Genomic DNA, 22,110 nt, shown 5'->3' with positions numbered 1-22,110 from the left:
TGACTTTATTTGCTTAAAAGCAGTGGATGAGGCCAGATAACAGTTTGAGGTCCTGTCTGCCTAAAAATCCTATGATCTTATGGTTATCTGAGCATACCATGAAGCTGGTGACAGCAAGGTCAGACAATAGTTTTAGATGACTGAATCTATATGACAAGGTTCTTGGTAATAAAAAAGAAGAAAATCAAAATATGCTAAAAAGACATCCACTGTGGCATTGTCCCATTATATATCTTTCTTAATATTATTAGTGCTTAAATGAATTCCTTCAAATGTATTTAAAAGTCTCTTCATTGTGTTGCTTATAGTCAGTATTACCAGTGAAAAGGTTCTTTGCAAATGTTCTGTATATTTGTCTCAGTGCACAGTATCTGAATGAATATTGACTACTGCATTGGCAGATAGCGTCAGCCACATTTCCCGTCTCTGTTCCAGGATGCATACCACTTCTGGTCACGAAGGACATAAACAGCACCGATCTCAAACTTTGCCTATAATTCGGGGCAAAAATGCACTTTCCAACCCCAAACTTTTACAGATGTTGGACAACACCATGAACAGTAAGTGAACCAGAAGCAATGGGAGTTGTTCTCTCGGTGTGTGTGTGTGCGTGAGTGTGTGTGTGTGTGTGTGTGTGTGTGTGTGTGTGTGTGTGTAGGACAGGAAATGCACTGTGTATAAGATGAGAGGAGTGTTGGCATACCATTGAAACCACTCTTCTCAAGTCTGCCATAGGCCTGGAAACATTTCTTAGAAGAAAGAATCATCAGGGAGTAACTTAATAAATAAATAAATAAACAAATAAGAAGCAATGCTCTCACAGGGAAGAAAGGAGAAAAATGAAACTCAATGTAATGGGCTCAGGGCAGCTTGTCTAGGTACTTTTGGTGTTGTGGGTTTATGGGTCTCTCTCAATCAGGTAATTACTGTTGACTCCAGTTGAAGAGGAGAAAAATGCCCATGTCCCAAAAGCAGTAACCATGACATCATGACTCCAGTAACCATGACATCATGACTCCAGTAACCATGACATCATGACTCCAGTAACCATGACATCATGACTCCAGTAACCATGACATCATGACTCACTCCCGAGATACACACAGTCCAGCTTGGCAATGAGATAAAAATAGAACCTGGTGTTGTGAAGCATGGAAATTATGAGCATGTGACCCATGATTACTTGTTTAAAATCTGTGTTGCCTTAATCTCTAAATACACTATGTACCTTTCGGAGGAGGCTGTTTGTTGTAGACTGTCCACTGAGATCACATATTTACTCTATTAGCCCAAAAGCAGGAACTTTAAACAGGCTGATTACAGAAGAAATATGATTGTACTGATGGTCGAATTAAAGGGAAAGAATTTTTAAAATAATGGAAAACCCGCAGTTGATGTATGCAAAAAACACTCAGGTCTAACACTCTTATCTAGTGTTTTTTTCTTTTAATTGAGGAAACAAATGAAATTGATCAAACAAAGGCACTTTGATTTTATAAATTATTTATTAAAATGCCAGTAAACACTGTAATAGAATGAAATATTTTACTGGGCACAGAGAATTGGCTTACATGTTTATGCACTGTTTTATTTTGTATTTTATAGGCAACTCCAATGAAATAGACATTGTCCACCATGTAGACACTGAGGCCAATATAGCCACAGAGGTTTGCCTCACTATTCTAGACCTGCTGTCTCTCTTCACTCAAGTCCACCAGGTGAATATGATCATAATGTTTTCTGCAAAATGATGAGTTGGGAGGTAGGAAAAACCATGAGAAATCAAGAATATTTTTAAGATGATTTATGGAATCAGCTAACCTGATGTAAATCAGCTTACACATTAATGGGAAGCATGTTAAAAATGAGAGTCTCAGATTTTTGTCACAAGTTGACTAATGCTTGCTTAATCCTCACACTTTGTATTTGTGTTTCACTACTTCAATAATGTCTTTCTTCCCAATTCCTCTTGCTGTTCTGTCAAGCATGTTGCACAGAGTGACAATGAGACTCCATATTGTTTAACAGACAAGCAAAAGACAAATAGCATTATGTATTAACTGATGACTAGATTTTGGAAAGAGAAAATTGTTAATGTCTTTTCTTATTTGTTATATATATACAACTTGGATGAGGTGTTATCATGATATACTTGATAAAATTTTCTAGTGCTAACAAGACTAGTCACACCATGTTTTGACAATACTTAGAGAAACTATAATTTCATTCACTGATAGTAAGGATCCAAGTGGGAAAAGACAATTTGGAAAACATTATGGTGGTTTCTTTAAAAAGCTAATTATGGAGCTAGAGATAGCTTAGTGGTTGAGAATCAAGTTCAGTTCCCAGCACTCACATTGGAACTCACAACTGCCAGTAATACCAGTTCCAGAGAATATCACGCCATCTTCTATCCTACAGACATACACTTTCACACATGTGGCACACACACACACACACACACACACACACACACACACACACACACTTGCACAAACTCATGCATGCATTCACACACACGTACTCATGCACACACAGTATCCATAAATAAAAACAAAAAATTTTCAGTGCTAATCGTGTATCTATCATGTAACCAACCATTTGAATAGTAGCACCTATCCATATAGAGTTTTGCACACAAATATGTGTAACATATTTATTTTAAATAACAAAAAACACCAGAAACAACCCAAAGTGTGCATCACCAGGTAGATTTTTGCAACACAATGGAATACTACTCAACAGAAAGAAGAAACCACTTGCCCAGGCTACACCACACATGAAGCTTCAGAACCCAAATCAGAGAAGACTACTGTGCTGTTGATATCATCAAACAGGAACAACATATCAGTGATGGACTGGAGATGTGGAGATAAGAAAGAAATACAGATTCCAAAAATGTATATTAAAACCTTAGGAAGTGGTGGATATTTTGTTTTCTTAGCTGTGGCAATGTTTTCACAGGTGTATTCTGAAGTCAAATTTATGCAATTGTGCTTTTTTTTTTTTTTTTGGTTTTTCGAGACAGGGTTTCTCTGTGTAGCTTTGCGCCTGTCCTGGAACTCACTTGATAGCCCAGGCTGGCCTCGAACTCACAGAGATCCGCCTGGCTCTGCCTCCCGAGTGCTGGGATTAAAGGCGTGCGCCACCACCGCCCGGCACAATTGTGCTTTTTGAATGCATAGTTTCTCATACCAATTGCATCTTAATAATGCTATTAAAACATTTACAGCTCAACCAAATGAACCTGCTTTAAGGACTGCACTAGGAAAGGTTAGATCTGTTAAATGAGACCTCTCCCTCTAGCGGTACTGCACCAAGAAAACCTTGCCTTCGTGTGAAATGCCGGCATGGTGGGAGAAACACACAACTCTATTTTCTTTATACCTCAATGGACATATGCATTGACGGTCTCCCAGCTGAAAGGCTTTCCCAATGCCTATCTGCCACCTCATCTTCTCCCCCATGACCCAACCCACTAGTCATACATCAGCCACTCTGTTCTTTCTCAGCCGTGAACTCGCAAGCTTCTCTCCAACCCAAGGCTCTTACTCCATGACAATGCTCCCAGGTCTCTCTGGGGCACATTCCTTCAGTTTTGTTCAGCATCTGGAGGGATCGTTGCTGACCTTCTTAAGCAAAGTAATCCACCTCCAACCTCTTTCTATCACATCTTCCTGCTCTAGTTATTGCCTTATCTGGGTTTGATTTGGTTTGGTTTTGACACTGCTATGTAAACTTCTTTGTGAGTATACGTGAATCATGTCTTCTTACTCAGCATTTTCTTCTAGCACTCAGGATTAAGCTCAACACATGGTAGGTTCATAATAAATGTTTCTGAAGGAAAGCAATTATTCCTCCACTTATCCTAAATAATATCTATTCTGGATTTCAGAGACAGCTCCAACAATCTGACTGTCAAAACTCACTCATGAAAAGGGTCTTTGATACTTACATGCTGTTTTTCCAAGTCAACCAGTCAGCCACAGCCCTGAAACATGTGTTTGCTTCTTTGAGACTGTTTGTGTGCAAGGTAAGGATGCTCCAGGTCCCAGTGAAATCTCAGCTAAGGATGACAATAAGCACTTAATAATCTTTGCATCTCTCAGTGTGCAGGGCAAAGGCTTGTTTTGTGCTATTTGGGTTTCACTAGATACTAGTCATTTGCTATCTCCAGAAGGTTTTGGTTCTGTCTCATTACCAGTTATGTAGTTGCTCAGAGTTTTTAACATGGAGAGTTTGGAAGAAAAAAAAAAAAACACCATCATCAAGTTAAAGTTTCCATACCAAGGTAGCTACAGCAGCCATCTTTGAAAATTGAAGATGACTATAAAGAGCATCTTTTATAACAGTGTCAAGTGAATAATAGAACATTTCAAAGATCTCATGTATTTTGAGTTGTTGTCAGTTATTATACATGGAATATTAATGCAAGAGGATAATTAATACAAGAGAGGAGAGCTTACTGAACTTGGATTACAATAATAAAAGCATTCCATCCTCTCCTTCAAATGGAGAAAGCTTATTTTTAAATAGTATTTTAGTCTCCAAGTTTGAGACATGAAGGAACATGGCTTACTCCCTCATTCTTCTGTCTCTCTAGTTTCCTTCAGCATTTTTTCAAGGGCCTGCTGACCTCTGTGGATCATTCTGCTATGAAGTCCTCAAATGCTGTAACCACAGGTCACGGTCGACTCAGACGGAGGCCTCAGCCCTTCTGTACTTCTTCATGAGGAAGAATTTTGAATTTAACAAGCAGAAGTCTATTGTCCGGTCTCACCTACAAGTAAGTCCTGCCAGTTTTCATGAGTGCTGTTGCTAAAATGGCTGATGTGTTTCAGTGATGATCAAAGCATCCTGTTCCCCAGCAGCCAGTCAGCTGTCTTGAGTTTCCAAACTCCTCCTGGAAGGTTCCCCCAATATACTTGGTCCTGGTTTAAATGAGAGCAGAGCTGGGGAGAAATTAACAGATTTCAAGTCACATCTCCACTCACCATGTTGTTTCTTCTGCCCATGCCCTAGAATCTCATGGAACAAAACAACTCTTGACAGTCAGGGTTAATCTGGAGGCCAAATCTCATCAAGTTCTAAAGACAACTGTGTCTTTCTTCAAGGCATCCCAAGATTACAAGATTCTTGAATCTCTCCTTGGGTATTTACAATTATAATGAGGTCCCTAGATCATGTGGCCTTCTGAAGACTGTATACTTAAAGATGTCATTCATTGAACCTTCTAGCAGAAATTAATGACATATTTATCTAACCCAGTCGGTCCCCTTAAAAATACTGTTTCTAGCCGGGCGGTGGTGGCGCACGCCTTTAATCCCAGCACTCGGGAGGCAGAGCCAGGCGGATCTCTGTGAGTTCAAGGCCAGCCTGGTCTACAGAGCGAGATCCAGGAAAGGCGCAAAGCTACACAGAGAAACCCTGTCTCGAAAAACCAAAAAAAAAAAAAAAAATACTGTTTCTAGGCTAGGGAGATAGCTCTGTCTGTGGGTTGTGTGCCTAGTAAGCCTGGGAACCTGAGTTCAATCCCTAAAACCCATGATAAAAAGCCAGGTGCAATGGCACATGCTTGTAATCGCACCACTGAGGGGATAGAGACGGGAAGACCCCAGTAGTTAACTAGTCTAGCCTACTTGCTGAGCTCCAGACCCATGAGAGAGCCTGTCTCAAAAAACAAAATGGATGACACCTGAGATCAGCATTCAAAGTTGATCTCTGACCTCCCACACACAGATGTGCACCCACACAAGCATGCCCTCATCTTCCCACAGGCATCCACAAGACACAAAATGTAAATTCTCATTTTGCTTTAGAACAGTGTTTCCCAACCTGTGGATTACGACCTCTTTTGGGGGGCCAAACAATCTGTTCACAAGGGTTGCATATCAGATATCCTGCAAATCCGATATTTACATTTTGATTTGTAACAGTAGCAAAACTGCATTTATGAAGTAGCAGTGAAAATAATTTTATGGTTGGGGGTCCCCACCACCTGAGGAACTGTATGAAAGGGTCAAGTACTAGGAAGGTTGAAAACCACTGATCTAGAAGGATCCTTCTTTCTTTTTTCTTCCAGCTCATCAAAGCAGTGAGCCAGTTAATAGCCGATGCAGGGATTGGAGGATCTCGGTTTCAACATTCCCTTGCAATTACCAACAATTTTGCCAATGGAGATAAACAGATGAAAGTAAGAGATGTTTCCTGGGCCTTTATTTCTAAAGAATCAGAAACAAACTGAGATGGAGTTTTCCTTTGACATCAAAATCATGGGATGTTTATGAATTCTGTGCTTAGCTTATCAAGACTTTGATCGCTCATACTGTTGGCTTATTTAAATTGATAATCATTAGTTCTCACACTTTCAGTACATGATGTTTTAGGTGGAATTTCTAAGATCCAGGCTCAATTGTTATATAACAAAGTGTAACAGGCACATCATTATTTATTTATGATCATCATAAGCAAATTCATCTTTTCCTCTTTTTTTTTTCCTTTTAGCCTTTTTGGAAGGCTAGAGGCAGAAAAAGCTTCAGTCATGGCTTGATCTAGAGGTCAAGAGAATGCTTTGAAAGCCCCTCCCTCTGTTGCTTTTAGGCTATGTATTGCATCAGCTTTTCTTCATTTGCCTAACTTAAGCTTTCTCTGTGGATTTCCCTCTGAAAGTGTAAGGACACTTGTGTTAGGAATGGAGAAGCTCCTCTTCAAACACTACCAACTCAAGCCAAGAAAAGGAACATCTTTGATCTACACACACACACACACACACACACACATATATATATATATGTATGTATGTATATGTATATATCATGCAGAATATGATTGGCCAGTCCAGTGCCACATGCCGTCAACAGGGATGAAGTCAAAACTTGTTCAAGTGGCATGAACTAGACTCAGAGAAGACAGAATCTCAAGGGCACTCAGGAAGTTATTGTTAGAAAGCTGGGCTATCGGATAGTAGAGTTCACCATAATTCTTATTACCAAATGTTTGAATATAGTCACAACTGCAATGTATGAACATTTATGAAACATGCATTTATGAACAACACATAAAACATAAGAACTTGTGATGTCAAGGCATAATTAAGAGTATATGTTGAAGGGCTGGAGAGACGTCTCAGTGTTTCAGACCATTGACTGCTCTTCCAGAGGACCTGAGTTCAATTCTCAGAACCTGCATGGCAGCCCACAACTGTACATAACTCCAGATCCAAGGGATCCATCACCTTCTTCTGGCCTCTGAGGGTACCAGGCAAACTTGTGATGCACAAACATACATGCAAGGGAAATACCCATACACATAAAATAATAAAATAATTTTTCAAAGAGTATAGGTTGCAGTTAATAATTGAATGCTAAACAGATAATGACCCAGGCTCTCTCTTTTCCAAAGAACAGTAATTTCCCAGCAGAGGTGAAAGATCTGACTAAACGTATAAGGACTGTTTTGATGGCCACAGCACAGATGAAAGAGCATGAGAAGGACCCTGAGATGCTGGTGGACCTCCAATACAGCCTAGCAAACTCCTACGCAAGTACCCCTGAGCTGCGGAGGACCTGGCTGGAGAGCATGGCCAAGATTCATGCAAGAAATGGAGACCTGTCTGAGGTGATGAGCAAAGGCTCACTCATTCTTCATCAACATTGCCCTCCTTATCCAAATAATTGGCTTTTTATGTACAGCATGAAGTATAAAAAGTGCCATCTTTTCCACCAATGTATATAACATACATTTATATATCAAGTTCAGTAACTTTCATGTAGGGCTCAGTGACACCTGGTTCTAAGTAGAGGACATCAGATTGTGGCCAGATATGGAGGTGGCAACATCAACTGTTTGAAATGCAGTGCAGGAGTAGATAGATGTCTAAAACCTGAAGCTAAAGAGAATGTTGTTAAAAGTACTCCAAAATTAATAATTATATCAGAATTAATATTTGGTGTTTGCAAACTTGTTCCCTGAAATTGGGGTGGATCAGGGAAGGTTGTTGCTATGGTAAGTTCATCAAAGTTCATCTGAACCAGCCGTGGAGAAGAGCCCACTGTGTGAAGTTGGTAAATCAATACTTGACTTTTCTATGCGAGTTGTAATGCTGAATGGATTTATACACAGCGATTCATAGCATCCAGGGGCTTCTGGGTTACCACTAGGGAAGTTCTGCCTTTTCCCAGAACTGTAGAAATTGATACTAAGTTTATCTAGGATAAGCCTAAAGCCTGGAGCCCATTTGGTAATAAGGGCCTCTAGAACAGAAAGCAGAAAACTGGCCCCGCCAGTTTGGTGAACATTTCCAGTTACCATTAATTTCTCTGAGAATGGCAAGATCACTTCATGAAACCTCAAAAGAATAATTCTGAAGCCCTGGGACCTTCATCAAGTCAAGAGTTAATATATCCAGCAATGATAAAAGCATCAGTAAGAAAAATAAAATATCACCCATATAACCAGTTTGAGGAGAATCTGCTGATTACATTAGCTTACATAATGCAACCAAGTGCTAAGTGATGGGTTAACTCTAAATTAAAGAGAAACCTGCATTAGAGGCAATAAAATTTAGAAGGTTGGTGTTTTTTTTTTCGTTTTTCTTCAGGTACTATAGTCTATATAGATTTGAGAAAAAAGATATGTAGCTTTAAAAATAGTAATGTTATGATTAGACATTAATAAAGGAGGGGAGGTTATTTTGTGGAAAAAATGCTTAGGAGAGCAAATTCATCCAATGTCAAATCTATATCAAAGCCAGGTGGTGGTGGCACATGCCTTTAATCCCAGCACTCGGGAGGCAGAGGCAGGTGGATCTCTGTGAGTTCGAGGCCAACCTGGGCTGCAGAGTGAGTTCCAGGAAAGGCGCAAAGCTACACAGTGAAACCCTGTCTTGAAAAAAACAAAAAATTAATTTAATGGCCGGGCGGTGGTGGCACACGCCTTTAATCCCAGCACTTGGGAGGCAGAGGCAGGCGGATCTCTGTGAGTTCAAGGCCAGCCTGGTCTCCAAAGCGAGTTCCAGGAAAGGCACAAAGCTACACAGAGAAACCCTGTCTCGAAAAAACCAAAAAAAAAAAATCTATATCAAGAATAACAAACAAAAAATGTCCTCAAATATTCATTTTATTTTGGTGGTGAACTTTGAAAAAGTCCAGTGGATTAATATTTTCACTTCTTTCATAATGAAGGGTTAGTCTACATGACATATTCTGAGAGGGCACACTGACTCCCCTTGGGAAACCACTAGTTTCATGAAGTGTTAAATCCATCCTTGGAATCTCTGTTTTCTGTTTTCATTGTAGGCTGCTATGTGCTACATCCATATAGCTGCACTCATCGCAGAATATCTCAAACGCAAAGGTAAGAGGGCCTTGTAAAGGGGTTAAGAACCTGGGAATCAGCATCCTGAGTCCTAACTTTACATAAATCATTAAATTTATGTTTTATTAAATAACTTTCACTTTTATAAACATTTCTCATGATGCCATGCTTCAATATTTTTAATTCTATGATTTCACTGGCATATTCATGTTATGTACAGTGAGGCTAACTGGATGGCCAACTTCTTGTTTCCAAATGATGGTCATGTCTCATTAATTAACAATCTGTGGTTCCATAAGCTTGTATTAACCAGAACATGCAGCCATGCCTTAACCTCATCTTGCACTACCATAGGTTACTGGAAAATGGAAAAGATTTGCCCACCACCCCTGCTTCCAGAAGACACCCATCCCTGTGGTAACAACCCATTACTAACAACTCCAGGTGGAGGAAGTGAGTTGATCTAACTGTGTTCATTTGTCTTTGATGCTAAGGAAATCAACTTTACAGCTTAAATCTTGCTTCAGTGAAACCTCTGTGAATGTGTTCTTAGAAGCAAAAGCCATTTCAGGTCAACAGAGCTTACTGTATAAAAATCTCAAGCACTGACCACTCAGAAATCCCTTCCTAGAAATCCCTTAAGAATTTTAGCTTGCTTCTCAGTTCTCAGCAAATGCAATATTATCCAATCTTCAGGATTATGAATTATGGTCAGACCTGTAGGTATGCTGGCTCTCCATTAGAATTTTAGTTTGAAATTGATAAAGCATGTAAATTTTCAAGGAGAGTCTAGTTTGTGGGTGTAATAGTTTATTCAAAGTAAGAATGTAGATATATACATTCACATAGATGTATATACCTTTATGATAGGCATGTTCTATTTCACTTCTTAAAGACTGTGTATCTCAGTGATAGAATATTTGCCTAGAAAGTGTATGGCTTGGTGTTTGACTTCCAGCACCGCAAAATTAATAATAATAATAATAGTAACAATAATAATAATAATTTACTTTGACAATTTATAACATATGATTAATGATACTTATTTACTTTCACTGAAAATAGTCCACCTTCAAAGTATAATAACATTTTGTAACAGCTAGGGTTTCTCTGTGTAAAAATGTGGCTGTATCATTAGTACATTTTTATCTACAATCTCTTTAAAAGTTCATTCAAGTACAAAATTTCTGAACTAAAATCTACTTGATAACATTATTTTAGCTTGCAAATTGCTGTTGAAAATTCAGTGTAGAGTTAGAATCAAAATGGACTTTAATAGAAATGGAAATGGGCTTTAATTTGCAATCATTCAAAAGCACAATTCATTTCTTATTCGTTTAAACTTGTATATATTTTTTTAAAAATCACAGTAAAATTGCCAAATAATGCATTAAAACCAAATCTCCTAAATGAGCTGTGAGATAGTGAGGTCTCTTGCTTGGGGACCTTGGAGAAGAGATCAGGTCTACACCACAAGAGCAAATCCACCTTAAAACCCCTCTTATTGTCATATACCATGCGTAATAATTTTTATAAGCAAGTCATCAGACATCACTTTATTTTAGCATGTCCTTCTTGCTCAGCTGTTTATCATCTTTAGCTCCTGTAGAGCAACATAAAGACTTTCACATTGTATCTAAAACCAAACTGAAGAAAACTGATAAAACTCAAGTGTTTGTTTATGTCCCAGTTAGTTCTGGGGTTCTTCAATATTCAAGCACTTTAAACACCCCCTGTCATCTTGAAGGTAATGCTGGCTATAATATGCTATAACTATTGAAAAGGGGATATACTTATGAGTGAACACTGAAATGGTAATACATGCTTCACTAGCATGTATTGATATCTATCAATATATGAATCTGCTGAATCCCGCTGATATATTTGAGTGCTTAATATGCTTTTGTGTTTTGAGGTTTCAGAGTTGGAGAAGTAAAGTATCCCTTTCTTGCAATGTGTATCTGCTAAGATATCAGTGAACATGGGCAACTCCAGAAACCACGATCTATCTAACTATCCTGTGCATTGTGTGTGTTATGATACCGCCAATACTAACTTCCTGAAGCAAGCCAGGCTCTTAACTCAATATGAATTGCCTAAAACAATATTTCATTGTGCTTGATCCTCCCTAAGGCATGTTCTCTATGGGATGGCCAGCTTTTCTGAGCATCACCCCAAACATTAAAGAAGAAGGAGCAATGAAAGAGGATTCTGGAATGCAAGATACACCGTACAATGAGGTTGGATTCAATTGATCTAATGTTAATTAAGTTTAAAAATGCACTGAATTGTGATTTTTGTGTACATTCAAGAAGTCAGATGAAGTTGCTCCCCATTTTGACTTTGTTAAACAATGTGATGTTGAGGCTCAAAGAAGACCAAGATTAGTAGATATCAATTCTATTGATAAAGCATAATCTTCCTTGAAATTTTACACTGAGCCTGATTTATTTCCCTTACTCAGATGTATATAGTCAGCTCTTCTGTAAGATGCACAGTCTCTACTCTCTGGGAAAATGTAATAAGGGATACTAAATTTTTTATGCGCTCGTCACAGCTGTTTCTTACACAAGTTTATTTATTTACAAATTTGGCTCAGCAAAAGGGTTCACGATTTCTGTGGGGAAGCCTTCTGATATGTTAGCTGGGTAGTTCTCATGAAAAAGCAGTTTTCTAGTAGAAACCACATAACAACAATTCTGGTGAATACAACAGAGTTTCTTTCACCAAGAAGTAAAATTCCATAAGCTGATTTTTTTAATGTCTTAGTATTAATGTAGGTGTGGAAGAAAGAAAACAAATTTGGGAGATGAGTTTTTATGAACTTTTGCAAACAATTCCACATTAGCTTGGTGCATACTGCGTGTGACTATAGTAAATATAATTGGAGTTTATAGTCATGATTGCAAATGATGTGTAAGAGCCTTTTATCAAAAGATGCTGTCAGAAATATTCAAATCACATATGCTTGCTTTAGAGATTAATAATTTATAATTTCACACGGTTGGATGTATTAATTAATATAGCACCACTCTGAAAGACATTGTATTAAGAGCAGGAAAATGAAGATAAATCAAGCATATTCCCTGCTTTTGAAGACTTTAGAATCTTGGAAATAAAAACAGATTTTCTTCAAGGTGAAAAGTAGTCCGTTCAAAATAGATGTCCAAATACTATGAATTGAGGCATTCTATTTTTGGTAAATTAAAGGATGACAGTTTTTTACATGAAAGTGACTGCAACGGAGGTGAATAGGCATCAGTAAAAGCTCTCTAAATTTGTATAATGAATATTAATGTTAGATAGAACACCAAGGTATCGTGTAAGAAAGGAGTGTTATTACAGGTGCATCAGCAGCATGAGCAATAGTGTAGAGGACAGAAGCATCCTAAGGATGGAGTGAGGCAAAAAGCTGGAGGCAGGGTGAAAAACAAGGACAGAATGCAAAAGAGGGATTGTGAACCATCTTGAATGTGAGTCTGGAGAAATCAGATAGTGTTGTATAAACAAGACTTCCACAAAGGTTTATGGGGGTGGAGATCTTGGGAGCAGATTTATGTTTTAAAAAGAAGTATCACTGAAGAGCAGACATTGGAGAGAGAAACCTGTTAGCTAGAAAACTGCTCCACGTCTGAGAGTGAAGGGGCAGGGGTGGGAATTAAGCATCAGGGACAATAGCCTTGGAAAGAACTAAAAAAGTCTGAACTCGGTACATCCATTGCATGGTTTAGTCCGTGATAATGAGAGGGAGACAGGGGAATCCAAGAAGGTACAGCAATCCCATGGTGGGCTGTAATCTCAATAATGAAGATCAGGAATCCAGAAATCACTTAAGGCTAAAATTTCAGGCATGAGCTACATCTTTAATCACATAGAAACCTCATTTTCTCGGGAAAAATTGCAGAATATCCTGGTGGAACAGCTATACATGTGCGTGGAGTTCCTTTGGAAGTCTGAAAGATATGAACTCATCGCTGATGTCAATAAGCCCATCATCGCTGTCTTTGAAAAGCAACGAGACTTCAAAGTATGTGTTCCATCCCCCTAGAAAGCCGTGGAACTTTCTCCCTTTGAGTTGGCAGATGACTTACAGCATTCAGACGTAGCAATGTTCTCTTTTTATGTCGGCATTGTCCTCACAAAGCCCCTCCGGTTTACGGTTTCAGAAATTATCCGATCTCTACTATGATATTCACCGGTCCTATCTGAAAGTGGCAGAGGTGGTGAATTCCGAGAAGCGCTTGTTTGGTCGCTACTACAGAGTGGCATTTTACGGGCAGGTGAGTACTCTAGAAGTAACACAGCCTGACCACTCCATTCCAATTGTTGTCTTCCATTCTTTGTAAGACATCTGACTACATATACCAGTGGACTAGGGGAGGGATGTGCCTGAATTTATGAGAGTGTTTCTATGAATGTGACTGCTTATCAGTTTGCTTGTATGGATGTATTAATCACAAATATGCAGAGAAATCTATGAAACTTATACATGTTAAGTTTTTTTTTTTAAAAAAAAAAAAGTCATTCTTAGCTTTTGGAATTAGAGGAGACTTCTTTTTCGTCTTCTTTGCTTTGAATCTTACCCTAACATATCTAACAGGTTTACGTGATAGATTAAAGTAAAATCAAATCAGGCGTGTTTTAAGAAACAGCACCCTAAATTGCCCACATTTTCCAAACACTGACTTTGCAATCATGTGAGTTGTTTTCAAATCATCTCTTGTTTTCAAATCACCACTGTTTCAAAGCAGACCATCACAGGGATATATTGTTTCCTGTGTCACAGGCCAACGTGATTTTAAAGTTATCTTTCCCAATGCACTGCATTAGCAATAAACAGGGTTAAAGATATTAGCTAGCCATTGCATTGGCCTGAAGGGACGTGTTACTAATTATGACTATCTCTCAGTAGTGATGCTTTAAAGGTATATACCAGGGAACACCATGGTTCCTTTTCAGAAAGGCTGTGGCATTCTTCTAGCTCAGCAGAAGTCTTTTTGGCTCGTGTAGACAGATACAGCAGCCTATTTTATACTCACAGTGGCTCTCAGACCCCTCACTTGTTTCGTCTCCCTCATCTGAGGCACGGTTGCTCACAGCTTCTCCTCAGAATCTATTAAGGCTACAGATGGAGTCTGGTCCACTGTTGTTCATATAGATAATTTCCCACTGAAGTCTTTAGAAAAACAGACTTTCCTCTGGTCACAAAAGGTATCTTTAAAACTAACTTCTGAATCTGTCTACCTGAAAAGGACCCATGATCCAGCAATCAACTTCATCCTACCTGGAAACCTCTCAGTACCCAACAGCATCACAACTGTAGAAACAGAGAAATGTAGTGATATGAGAAGAGTCTATAGAGAAAAGTTAATTATAGACACAGGAAAGGGGGATAAAAAGAATCTGAGCTAGACGCAGTGTGAGTATCTGCTGAGGAAGAGAAAGATGTGAAAGGACCTTCAGATGAGAGGAAATGGTATATCAGAAGAAATATACACTGTGTGGCGTCAGCGGAGCATTAGCAAGAAAAAATAACACAAAATCCCACCAAGAAGGGGATTTAGGGGTTGGATGACTGGAGGGAAAACACAGACGAACTGAGCAGCGAAACAATGGCATGTGAGGGGTGTGTTGCTAACCAGGATACAATGGCAAATCTTCAGGTGACTTGCCAATGAAAGAGGAACAAGCTTCCATTAATGCTCTGACTATGCACACCAGGGTGTGAGACAGGAGCTCCTGAACAGGTGGAACAGGCCTTGCTGCTTTCCTACTGGTTTTTAATGCAGATGTTTGCTCTTTTCTTCCTTTGGTCTTGATTGTTCCAGGCTGTGGTAAGTTCATTCTCTCTGTGTCCCTTTGCATCACTAATAATCCTCACACTTCCCTCCTCACAGTTTTACTGAACCTTAACATTTTTGTACAGATCAACACTGGGTATAAAGAGTGAGATAGCTGCTTTGATTCTTTATGGAGCCATCTTGCTTTTCTTGAACTAAATTCTATTTATTCCAGTTACCTGAATTACAAAAAATGTATCTTTTTTTATGCACACTACATTTCTCCACAAAAGTAGAGGGTGTAATCTAGAAGTTTCACACACACACACACACACACACACACACACACACACACACACACACACACACAGTAGATACAAATATCACACACCTTAAATAGATTCAGAATAGATTTAATACTGGAGCTCACCTGCTTATTTGAGCTATCATGAGTCAAATCTTATGGCAGTGGCTCTCAACCTTCCCAATGCTGTGACCCTTTAATACAGTTCCTCATGTTGTGGTGACCCCCCCCCCCAACCATAACATTATTTTCATTGCTACTTCATAACTGTAATTTTGCTACTGTTATGAATAGTAATATGAAACCCCAATGGGTTACAACTCACAGGTTGAGAATCATTGCGTATGGAGTTGAAGGTGGTGAGAAGTTGAAATAGTGGCTATTTACAGGACTAGAGACTAGAATCCTTCCCAGAGTCCTTTGCAAGGAATCCCTTTGAGAAATAGGGCTGTCTATTGACAGAGTTTTATCCTTTAGAGATGATGCTAACAATTTCAAACACAAAGAATTAAGAAAAAAAAATCTTCACCCAACAGGCAAATTCTTCAGAGATGTGGAAAGAGGTATAGAAAGACCCAGAATATTATCAGACCAGAAATTACCTACCAGTATCAAGAACTCTTGGAAAAAGAATTGTCTTTGAAATTACCTATCTTTAGCATTATTTTAACCTACGAAAATGGTATCTTTATGTGGTTTGATATAATTATTGTCCATTAAAGTGGAGAGTAAAATTCTTTCAGTACCCACATTCTGTCACCATTCAGCTCTTCTCCTATGAACAATGCATACTTTTTTGTAATTCTTTAAATTCCTTCCTACCTCCATGCCATGTGGGTATTTTATACCTTCATTTACAAACTTGAGTTCATGAGTTCATCCTTAACTTACCTACTAGAAGAATGCTTGGGAAATCACGTACTAAATAGACTGAGGAGGCCATTGGGGGATGTTGCTTTCAAATGACCTAACATTTTTCTTTTTTCAGATTTGTTAAAAATATTCTGGTGGTATACCTGACTCTTTTGTAACAGTGGCAGGACTATCAATTGCCTTTCGTTAAGAAAAATAAATCCAATCAGAGCTCAGAAGAAAAAATATTTTTTTACTATGTGCAGACCTGATGATATTACCTAAGCATGACCCTCCATAAGTTCCACCATCAACTGCCTTTGGACAAGGAGAACCTGTGGAGTTCATCCCGACAAGTAGCAAATTAGAGCTCTAATGACCATTATGCAAATGATATTCAAATGCCCACACCAGGGCACCAAATAGTAAGTGTGAACTGCGGTATTCAACAGGAGTAGACAGCTCCCATCCCTTCACCTTGATGATAATAAGTAAACCAAAGTAGGCTTGCGCATCCTCCTGAACCTGTGCAGAATGAAGGTTCCAGAGCTCAGAGATGAACGCTCCAGTGCATGATTAGTATAACCCCTGTACTCAAAAAAGTAGCTTCTTATTCAAGATGGCGTTCTATATTCTTCTGAAACACACCTTTTAACATACACACTGATGCATCATGCAATCATGCTAAAAAAATAATAATAATGTGAATATAACATGAAATGAGCTCTTTGCCTCTACAAAGTCCTTTGAGTACATTAGTGCACTGTGTGGACCATTGTTCTCATTTTATTGTACTGGCTAGGGTATTTAATATTAACCAAGTCTGCAATGTGGCAGACATTAGCAAACAAGTTGAAAACTCTTTCTTCACAGCAGGGACTTTTTTAAAAACTGCAAGTCGTGCATAGCATGGAGTTTCTCACACAGCAGCTGGCAGGCTATGGATATAACAGCCTGCAGAAAACATCTCTCCAAGTTTCCTCAAGGATCCATTGCCAGAGTAAGGAAACACCAGTTGTAATCAAACACTGCCTGTAACCAATGAAACCCTTAGGCCCTAGCCTTTAGTAAGAAAGCAAGCCAACAAGTGCTCATTGCATAGCTTCATAGATCAGATATTCCTAGAATTAGCTGAAAAATACAGGGGGTGGGATTTATTTGGTGCATCAACAGATATAGATTGATGACTCTTGGTCATGTCTCCTTCAGTGTAGATGCATTTCATAATCTGATGGAAAAGAGCTTGGAGGGAGTGGAGAAAGTACATGAGCAGTTTGAAAATAAAATAACATATCTGTTTGGGATGTGATATGCTCTTCCAGCTCTGTGCCTATATGAAAGTCACTGATCTTGGCTCTCTCTCTCTCTCTCTCTCTCTCTCTCTCTCTCTCTCTCTCTCTCTCTCTCACACACACACACACACACACACACACACACACACACACACACAGAGAGAGAGAGAGAGAGAGAGAGAGAGAGAGAGAGAGAGACTAAACATAATGAACTCCTATTTACTAGGAACAATTTTTCTGCATTCTTGTGTTTTCTCTTCTCAAAGCTTTTAGCCTACTGCTAACACTTTCTACACTGATTCTTCTTGGTCCGAATTATTTTATTTGTGAACTTTGGACCATTCTAACATTACAGCAGGGGCAGTTATATTTGACATCCCAGTTCTGATCCAAGGTCACTTCAATATTCTGAAGAACTTGTAAAAAAAAAATCTAGAACAGAATCAATAATTTTATTTGTCAGTCCATTGAAGTGGATTTATATCCATGCTTAATGCCTTAAGGTTTCACAGTCTACATGTGTTGACCGACCCAAATTACTTGCTTAACTAGAATGTGCTGCTTCAGAATGACAACACATGCCGGGTGGTGGTGGCGCACGCCTTTAATCCCAGCACTCGGGAGGCAGAGGCAGGCGGATCTCTGTGAGTTCGAGGCCAGCCTGGGCTACCAAGTGAGTTCCAGGAAAGGCGCAAAGCTACACAGAGAAACCCTGTCTCGAAAAGAAAAAAACAGAATGACAACACATTAAGGCACATGCTGCATTATGAAATAACTTTGGATAAAAATCAAACCAGCTATAGCCATGAGCAGACCACATTTCCCACTGCCTGGAAATGCAGTCATTTCACAACCTGGACACCAGAGCAAAGTGGGAAGCTGCCCTTGGTTTGTGTGGTGATATATTGTGTACCCTAATAAACTTATCTAGGGATCAGAGGACAGAGCCAGCCACTAGATTAGACATAGAGGCCAGACAATGGTGGCACACACCCTTAATCCTATCACTTGGGAGGCAGAGATCCATCTGGATCTCTGTGAGTTCAACACCACACTGAGAACAGAGTCAGGCAGTGGTGGCACATGCCTTTAATCCCAGCACTTGAGACCTCACGCCTTTGCTTAGAAAGCACACGCGCCTTTAACCCCAGGAAGTGACATGGCTGGGTGGAGAATAGTATATAAGGTGTGAGGAGACAGGAACTAAGCAGCAGTTCAACTGAGATCCTCAGGGGTGAGGACTCAGAGGCTATCAGTCTAAGGATTCGTGGAAATAGGATTGGTGAAGTGAGGTTGGCTGTGGCTTCTTCTGCTTCTCTGATCTTTCAGATTTCACCCCAATATCTGGCTTCAGGTTTGTTTTTATTAATAAGACCATTTAGCAATTCGTGTTACAGGTTTGCATCATACACAGCCCACTCCTAAATCACTGACTCTGTGGGCATGTCTGGGAGTGAAGCTTTCCCTCAGATCATGCCTGGCAGCTCAGTGGCCTCTGCCCTCTTTAATGATTTCCTTGTCAAAAGGTAAGCATCCATTCCAAGTATTTCCACAGCTGCCATTGGTCTGACTCAAAAAGTGCCTTTCTTAAACCCTGACAGGCAACATATTAATTCTACTATCCCTCTTTCTTCATACTTCTGTCTCAAAATTATCAGTAGTGATACACTCCATCACACCACATGCATGTGTGCATGCAGGCACACACGCACAAGGAGAGGGGGATGTCTGGGGTTAGGAAGATGGCTGAGTTTCAGAGTGCTTACTATGCAAGCACAAGGAATCCAGTTCAAATCCCCAGAACCCACATGAAAAACATGTGGCATGGCAACAGATACCTGTAACCCTGGCCTTGAGAACAGAGACAGAAGAGTATCTGAAGCTCACTGGTCAAACAGCCTAGCCTAGCCAAGTCCATAAGCTTCGGGTTCCATGAGAAATCCTGTCTCAAAAACTAAAGGTGAAAAGTGATCCAGGAAAGACACCTAATGTGTGTTGTTAGTTGTTTTTTCTCTTGGAGTCCTGCCACCCAGCTCCCAAATAAATCACATATGGAGGCTTATTCTTAATTATAAATGCCTGGCCTTAGCATGGCTTGTTTCTTGCCAGCTTTTCTTAACTTAAATTAGCCCATCTACCTTTTGCCTTTGGCCTCTTACCTTTTTCTTACTCTGTATACCTTTCGTTATTTCTACCTTGTATCTGGCTGTGTAGCTGGGTGGCTGGCCCCTAAAGTCCTCCTCTTCCTCTGGTTCCTTCCTCTCCCAGATTTCTCCTATGTATTTTCTCTGCCTGCCATCCCTACCTATCCTTTCTCCTGCCTTGCTTTTGGCCATTAAGTTCTTTATTAGATCATCAGGTGTCTTAGACAGGCACAGTAACACAACTTCACGGAATTAAACAAATGCAACATAAACAAAGGTAACACACCTTAAAATAATATTCTACAACAAATGTGGTCCATGTTAGACCCCCCCCCACACACACACACATACACACACTCATACACATGATTACTCATCACACATATAGCACCATACACAAAAAGAAAACTTCAGGAGGAAAAAGTTCTAAGGATTATTTGTTTCTCACCAATCAATTGCCCAAATATTGTGATGATCATCAAGAAGACATGCTGTAATAAGGAAAATGTACAGCTCTGATGGAAGAGATGCTGGGTATTGTATTCTTAAGCAATGAAACTGCAGTAAGCTTTACATGCAAGTCAGAACTCAACCTGTTTGATGACCATGAAGTCTGCCTTGGTTGTCATCATCATTATCCTAGTTAATACTCACGAATGGTCCTTTGTGGACCAGACACTGCACCTAGGAGTTCCTAACACAATGGCTGAATGTATGCTCTCCATCCTACAGGCCAAGGAGGAGGCATGAAAGAAAATCATGGGTTACAACTGAGGTCACAAAGTCACAATGACCACAACAAAGGTCTGCATCTGTCCACTCCCTGCTGACCCAGGATTTAGAAATTTGTCAGGAGGAAAAGTCACAGAGAACATGTCTCTCTACACTAGTTTCTATGCCATGGGGGTGGAGGGGAGCGATGGGGATGGAGTCTTTTCCTGAAGTTGGAGACTTTCTTTTTTCTGTTGCAATTGAAATTGTAAATGTTGCTTTGGCTGAGACCCTTTGGGAATCCTGGTGTTTAGCTTCCCCAGGCTTTCTCCTCTGATGTGTCAATCTGTCAGTTTTCGCTGCTGACTCCTGACCTTAAATTGGGTTAAAGCCCACAGTCAGCAGTAGAAGAAGCAGAGCAGGCAGGCGTCCCACAGGAAGAGAATCAGACCTCTTTCACCCCTGCGGGGTCTAGGGGAATGGTCAGGAACCAATTTTCAGCTTTCTGTGCTCTCCACATCATAGGCCACCTTCTAGCCATTCAGGGTTACACAGAAGTTCAAAATCAGCTACTTGGGTTTGCATGTTTATCAAAGAATTATTCAATATTAGCTTTTTAATAAAGAGCAAGGGGATCTTTGCCAGGTGTATTTATACCTTCATGAGATATATGCCTTCCAAAAACAATTTCATCCATCTACTTATTCATCTGGCAAATACAGTGACCCTCTTCCTAAGGCCAGACAATGTGTCAAAAGCTGGGGATGCATTGTCTCATGCCCTGAAAACTCAGTGTCAATTAGGAAGATGGGCAAGCAGATAGGCAGTGCCTGCTTGACAGGACAGAGCTGGGAAATGGATCCTGGGCATTGGCTTCTGCAACCCTATAGCCCTCTGTGTTGTATAATGAGCTGTTGATGGTCACATTGGCCCAAGAACAAGGACTATGCAGATATTCAGCACCAAACAGTTGTGAGTTGAATCATTATTCTTAAGTAGCCTCATACCACCCATCAAAAATACAGCATTAGGACATTGGTCCACAATTTTTCACAAGTAATGAATATTGTAGTCAAAAATAATTTTTCTTTCTTCCATTTGTGTGAATGCCATGCATATGTATGTATTTGCCATGCATAGGTGTGTGTTTGCACGAGTATGGGCACACATGTGTTGGGGGTCTGTGTGCACATGAGTGCTCATACATGTAGAGGCTGGAGAGAGAATCATCCTGGCTCACTCTTCCATATTATTCAATGAGGCAGAGCCTGTCAGTCAACCTCCAAGATCATTGATATGGCTAGTCTCCTTAACCAGCTTACTTGAAGGCACCTTCTTCTCCACCTTCTGGGGCTAGAATTACAGGAAGGCAGTCCGAAGCCCTGGGTTCTAAGGATTGAAATTCCAGCCTTCACACTTGCTGCTAAATGCTTAACCACTGAGCCATCTCCCCAACCCCTCAAAAACAATTTTTTAATAGTGTTGTTGGGGTTTTTTGTTTGTTTGTTTGTTTGTTTGCTTGTTTTTGGACTCAGTAGTTTTACAGACTTCAAAATCCATTTCTTCATAGGTAAACTCTGCCATCAGAAGAAACAGATAATGCAGGTTCTTCACTCTGAGCTCATCTAATATTCTGAGCTCACATCTATTCCACAGGGTCAGGAGGAGACATGCTCCTGTCTCTTCAAAGAGAATGAATTATAGGGAATTTC

The 22,110-nt window shown here is 39.8% G+C and overlaps 1 protein-coding gene across 11 annotated transcripts in view; it reads left to right on the top strand.

The window, feature by feature from the left end:
• The window catches only part of Dock10 (dedicator of cytokinesis 10), a 250,555-nt gene that overhangs the window by 213,759 nt on the left and 14,686 nt on the right, over positions 1-22,110 (top strand). For 9 of the 11 annotated variants that reach the window (XM_052750000.1, XM_052750002.1, XM_052750001.1 and 6 more), the window contains exons 40-50: positions 436-560; positions 1,606-1,718; positions 3,896-4,033; positions 4,604-4,786; positions 6,083-6,193; positions 7,402-7,617; positions 9,297-9,354; positions 9,670-9,768; positions 11,449-11,555; positions 13,220-13,342; positions 13,482-13,595. In XM_052750000.1, the coding sequence (XP_052605960.1) occupies positions 436-560; positions 1,606-1,718; positions 3,896-4,033; positions 4,604-4,786; positions 6,083-6,193; positions 7,402-7,617; positions 9,297-9,354; positions 9,670-9,768; positions 11,449-11,555; positions 13,220-13,342; positions 13,482-13,595 (1,387 nt within the window). Of the gene's footprint in view, positions 1-435; positions 561-1,605; positions 1,719-3,895; positions 4,034-4,603; positions 4,787-6,082; positions 6,194-7,401; positions 7,618-9,296; positions 9,355-9,669; positions 9,769-11,448; positions 11,556-13,219; positions 13,343-13,481; positions 13,596-15,143; positions 15,458-22,110 lie in introns of those variants that run through there. The other 2 variants (XM_052750009.1, XM_052750003.1) reach the window with 2 other exon arrangements.

The sequence above is a fragment of the Peromyscus californicus genome, unplaced genomic scaffold (genome assembly GCF_007827085.1).
Source record: "Peromyscus californicus insignis strain IS unplaced genomic scaffold, ASM782708v3 Scaffold_21__1_contigs__length_65335640, whole genome shotgun sequence".
Lineage (NCBI taxonomy): Eukaryota > Metazoa > Chordata > Mammalia > Rodentia > Cricetidae > Peromyscus > Peromyscus californicus.
The sequence above is the reverse complement of the archived record's forward strand: the minus strand, read 5'-3'. Positions and strand labels throughout refer to the sequence as shown.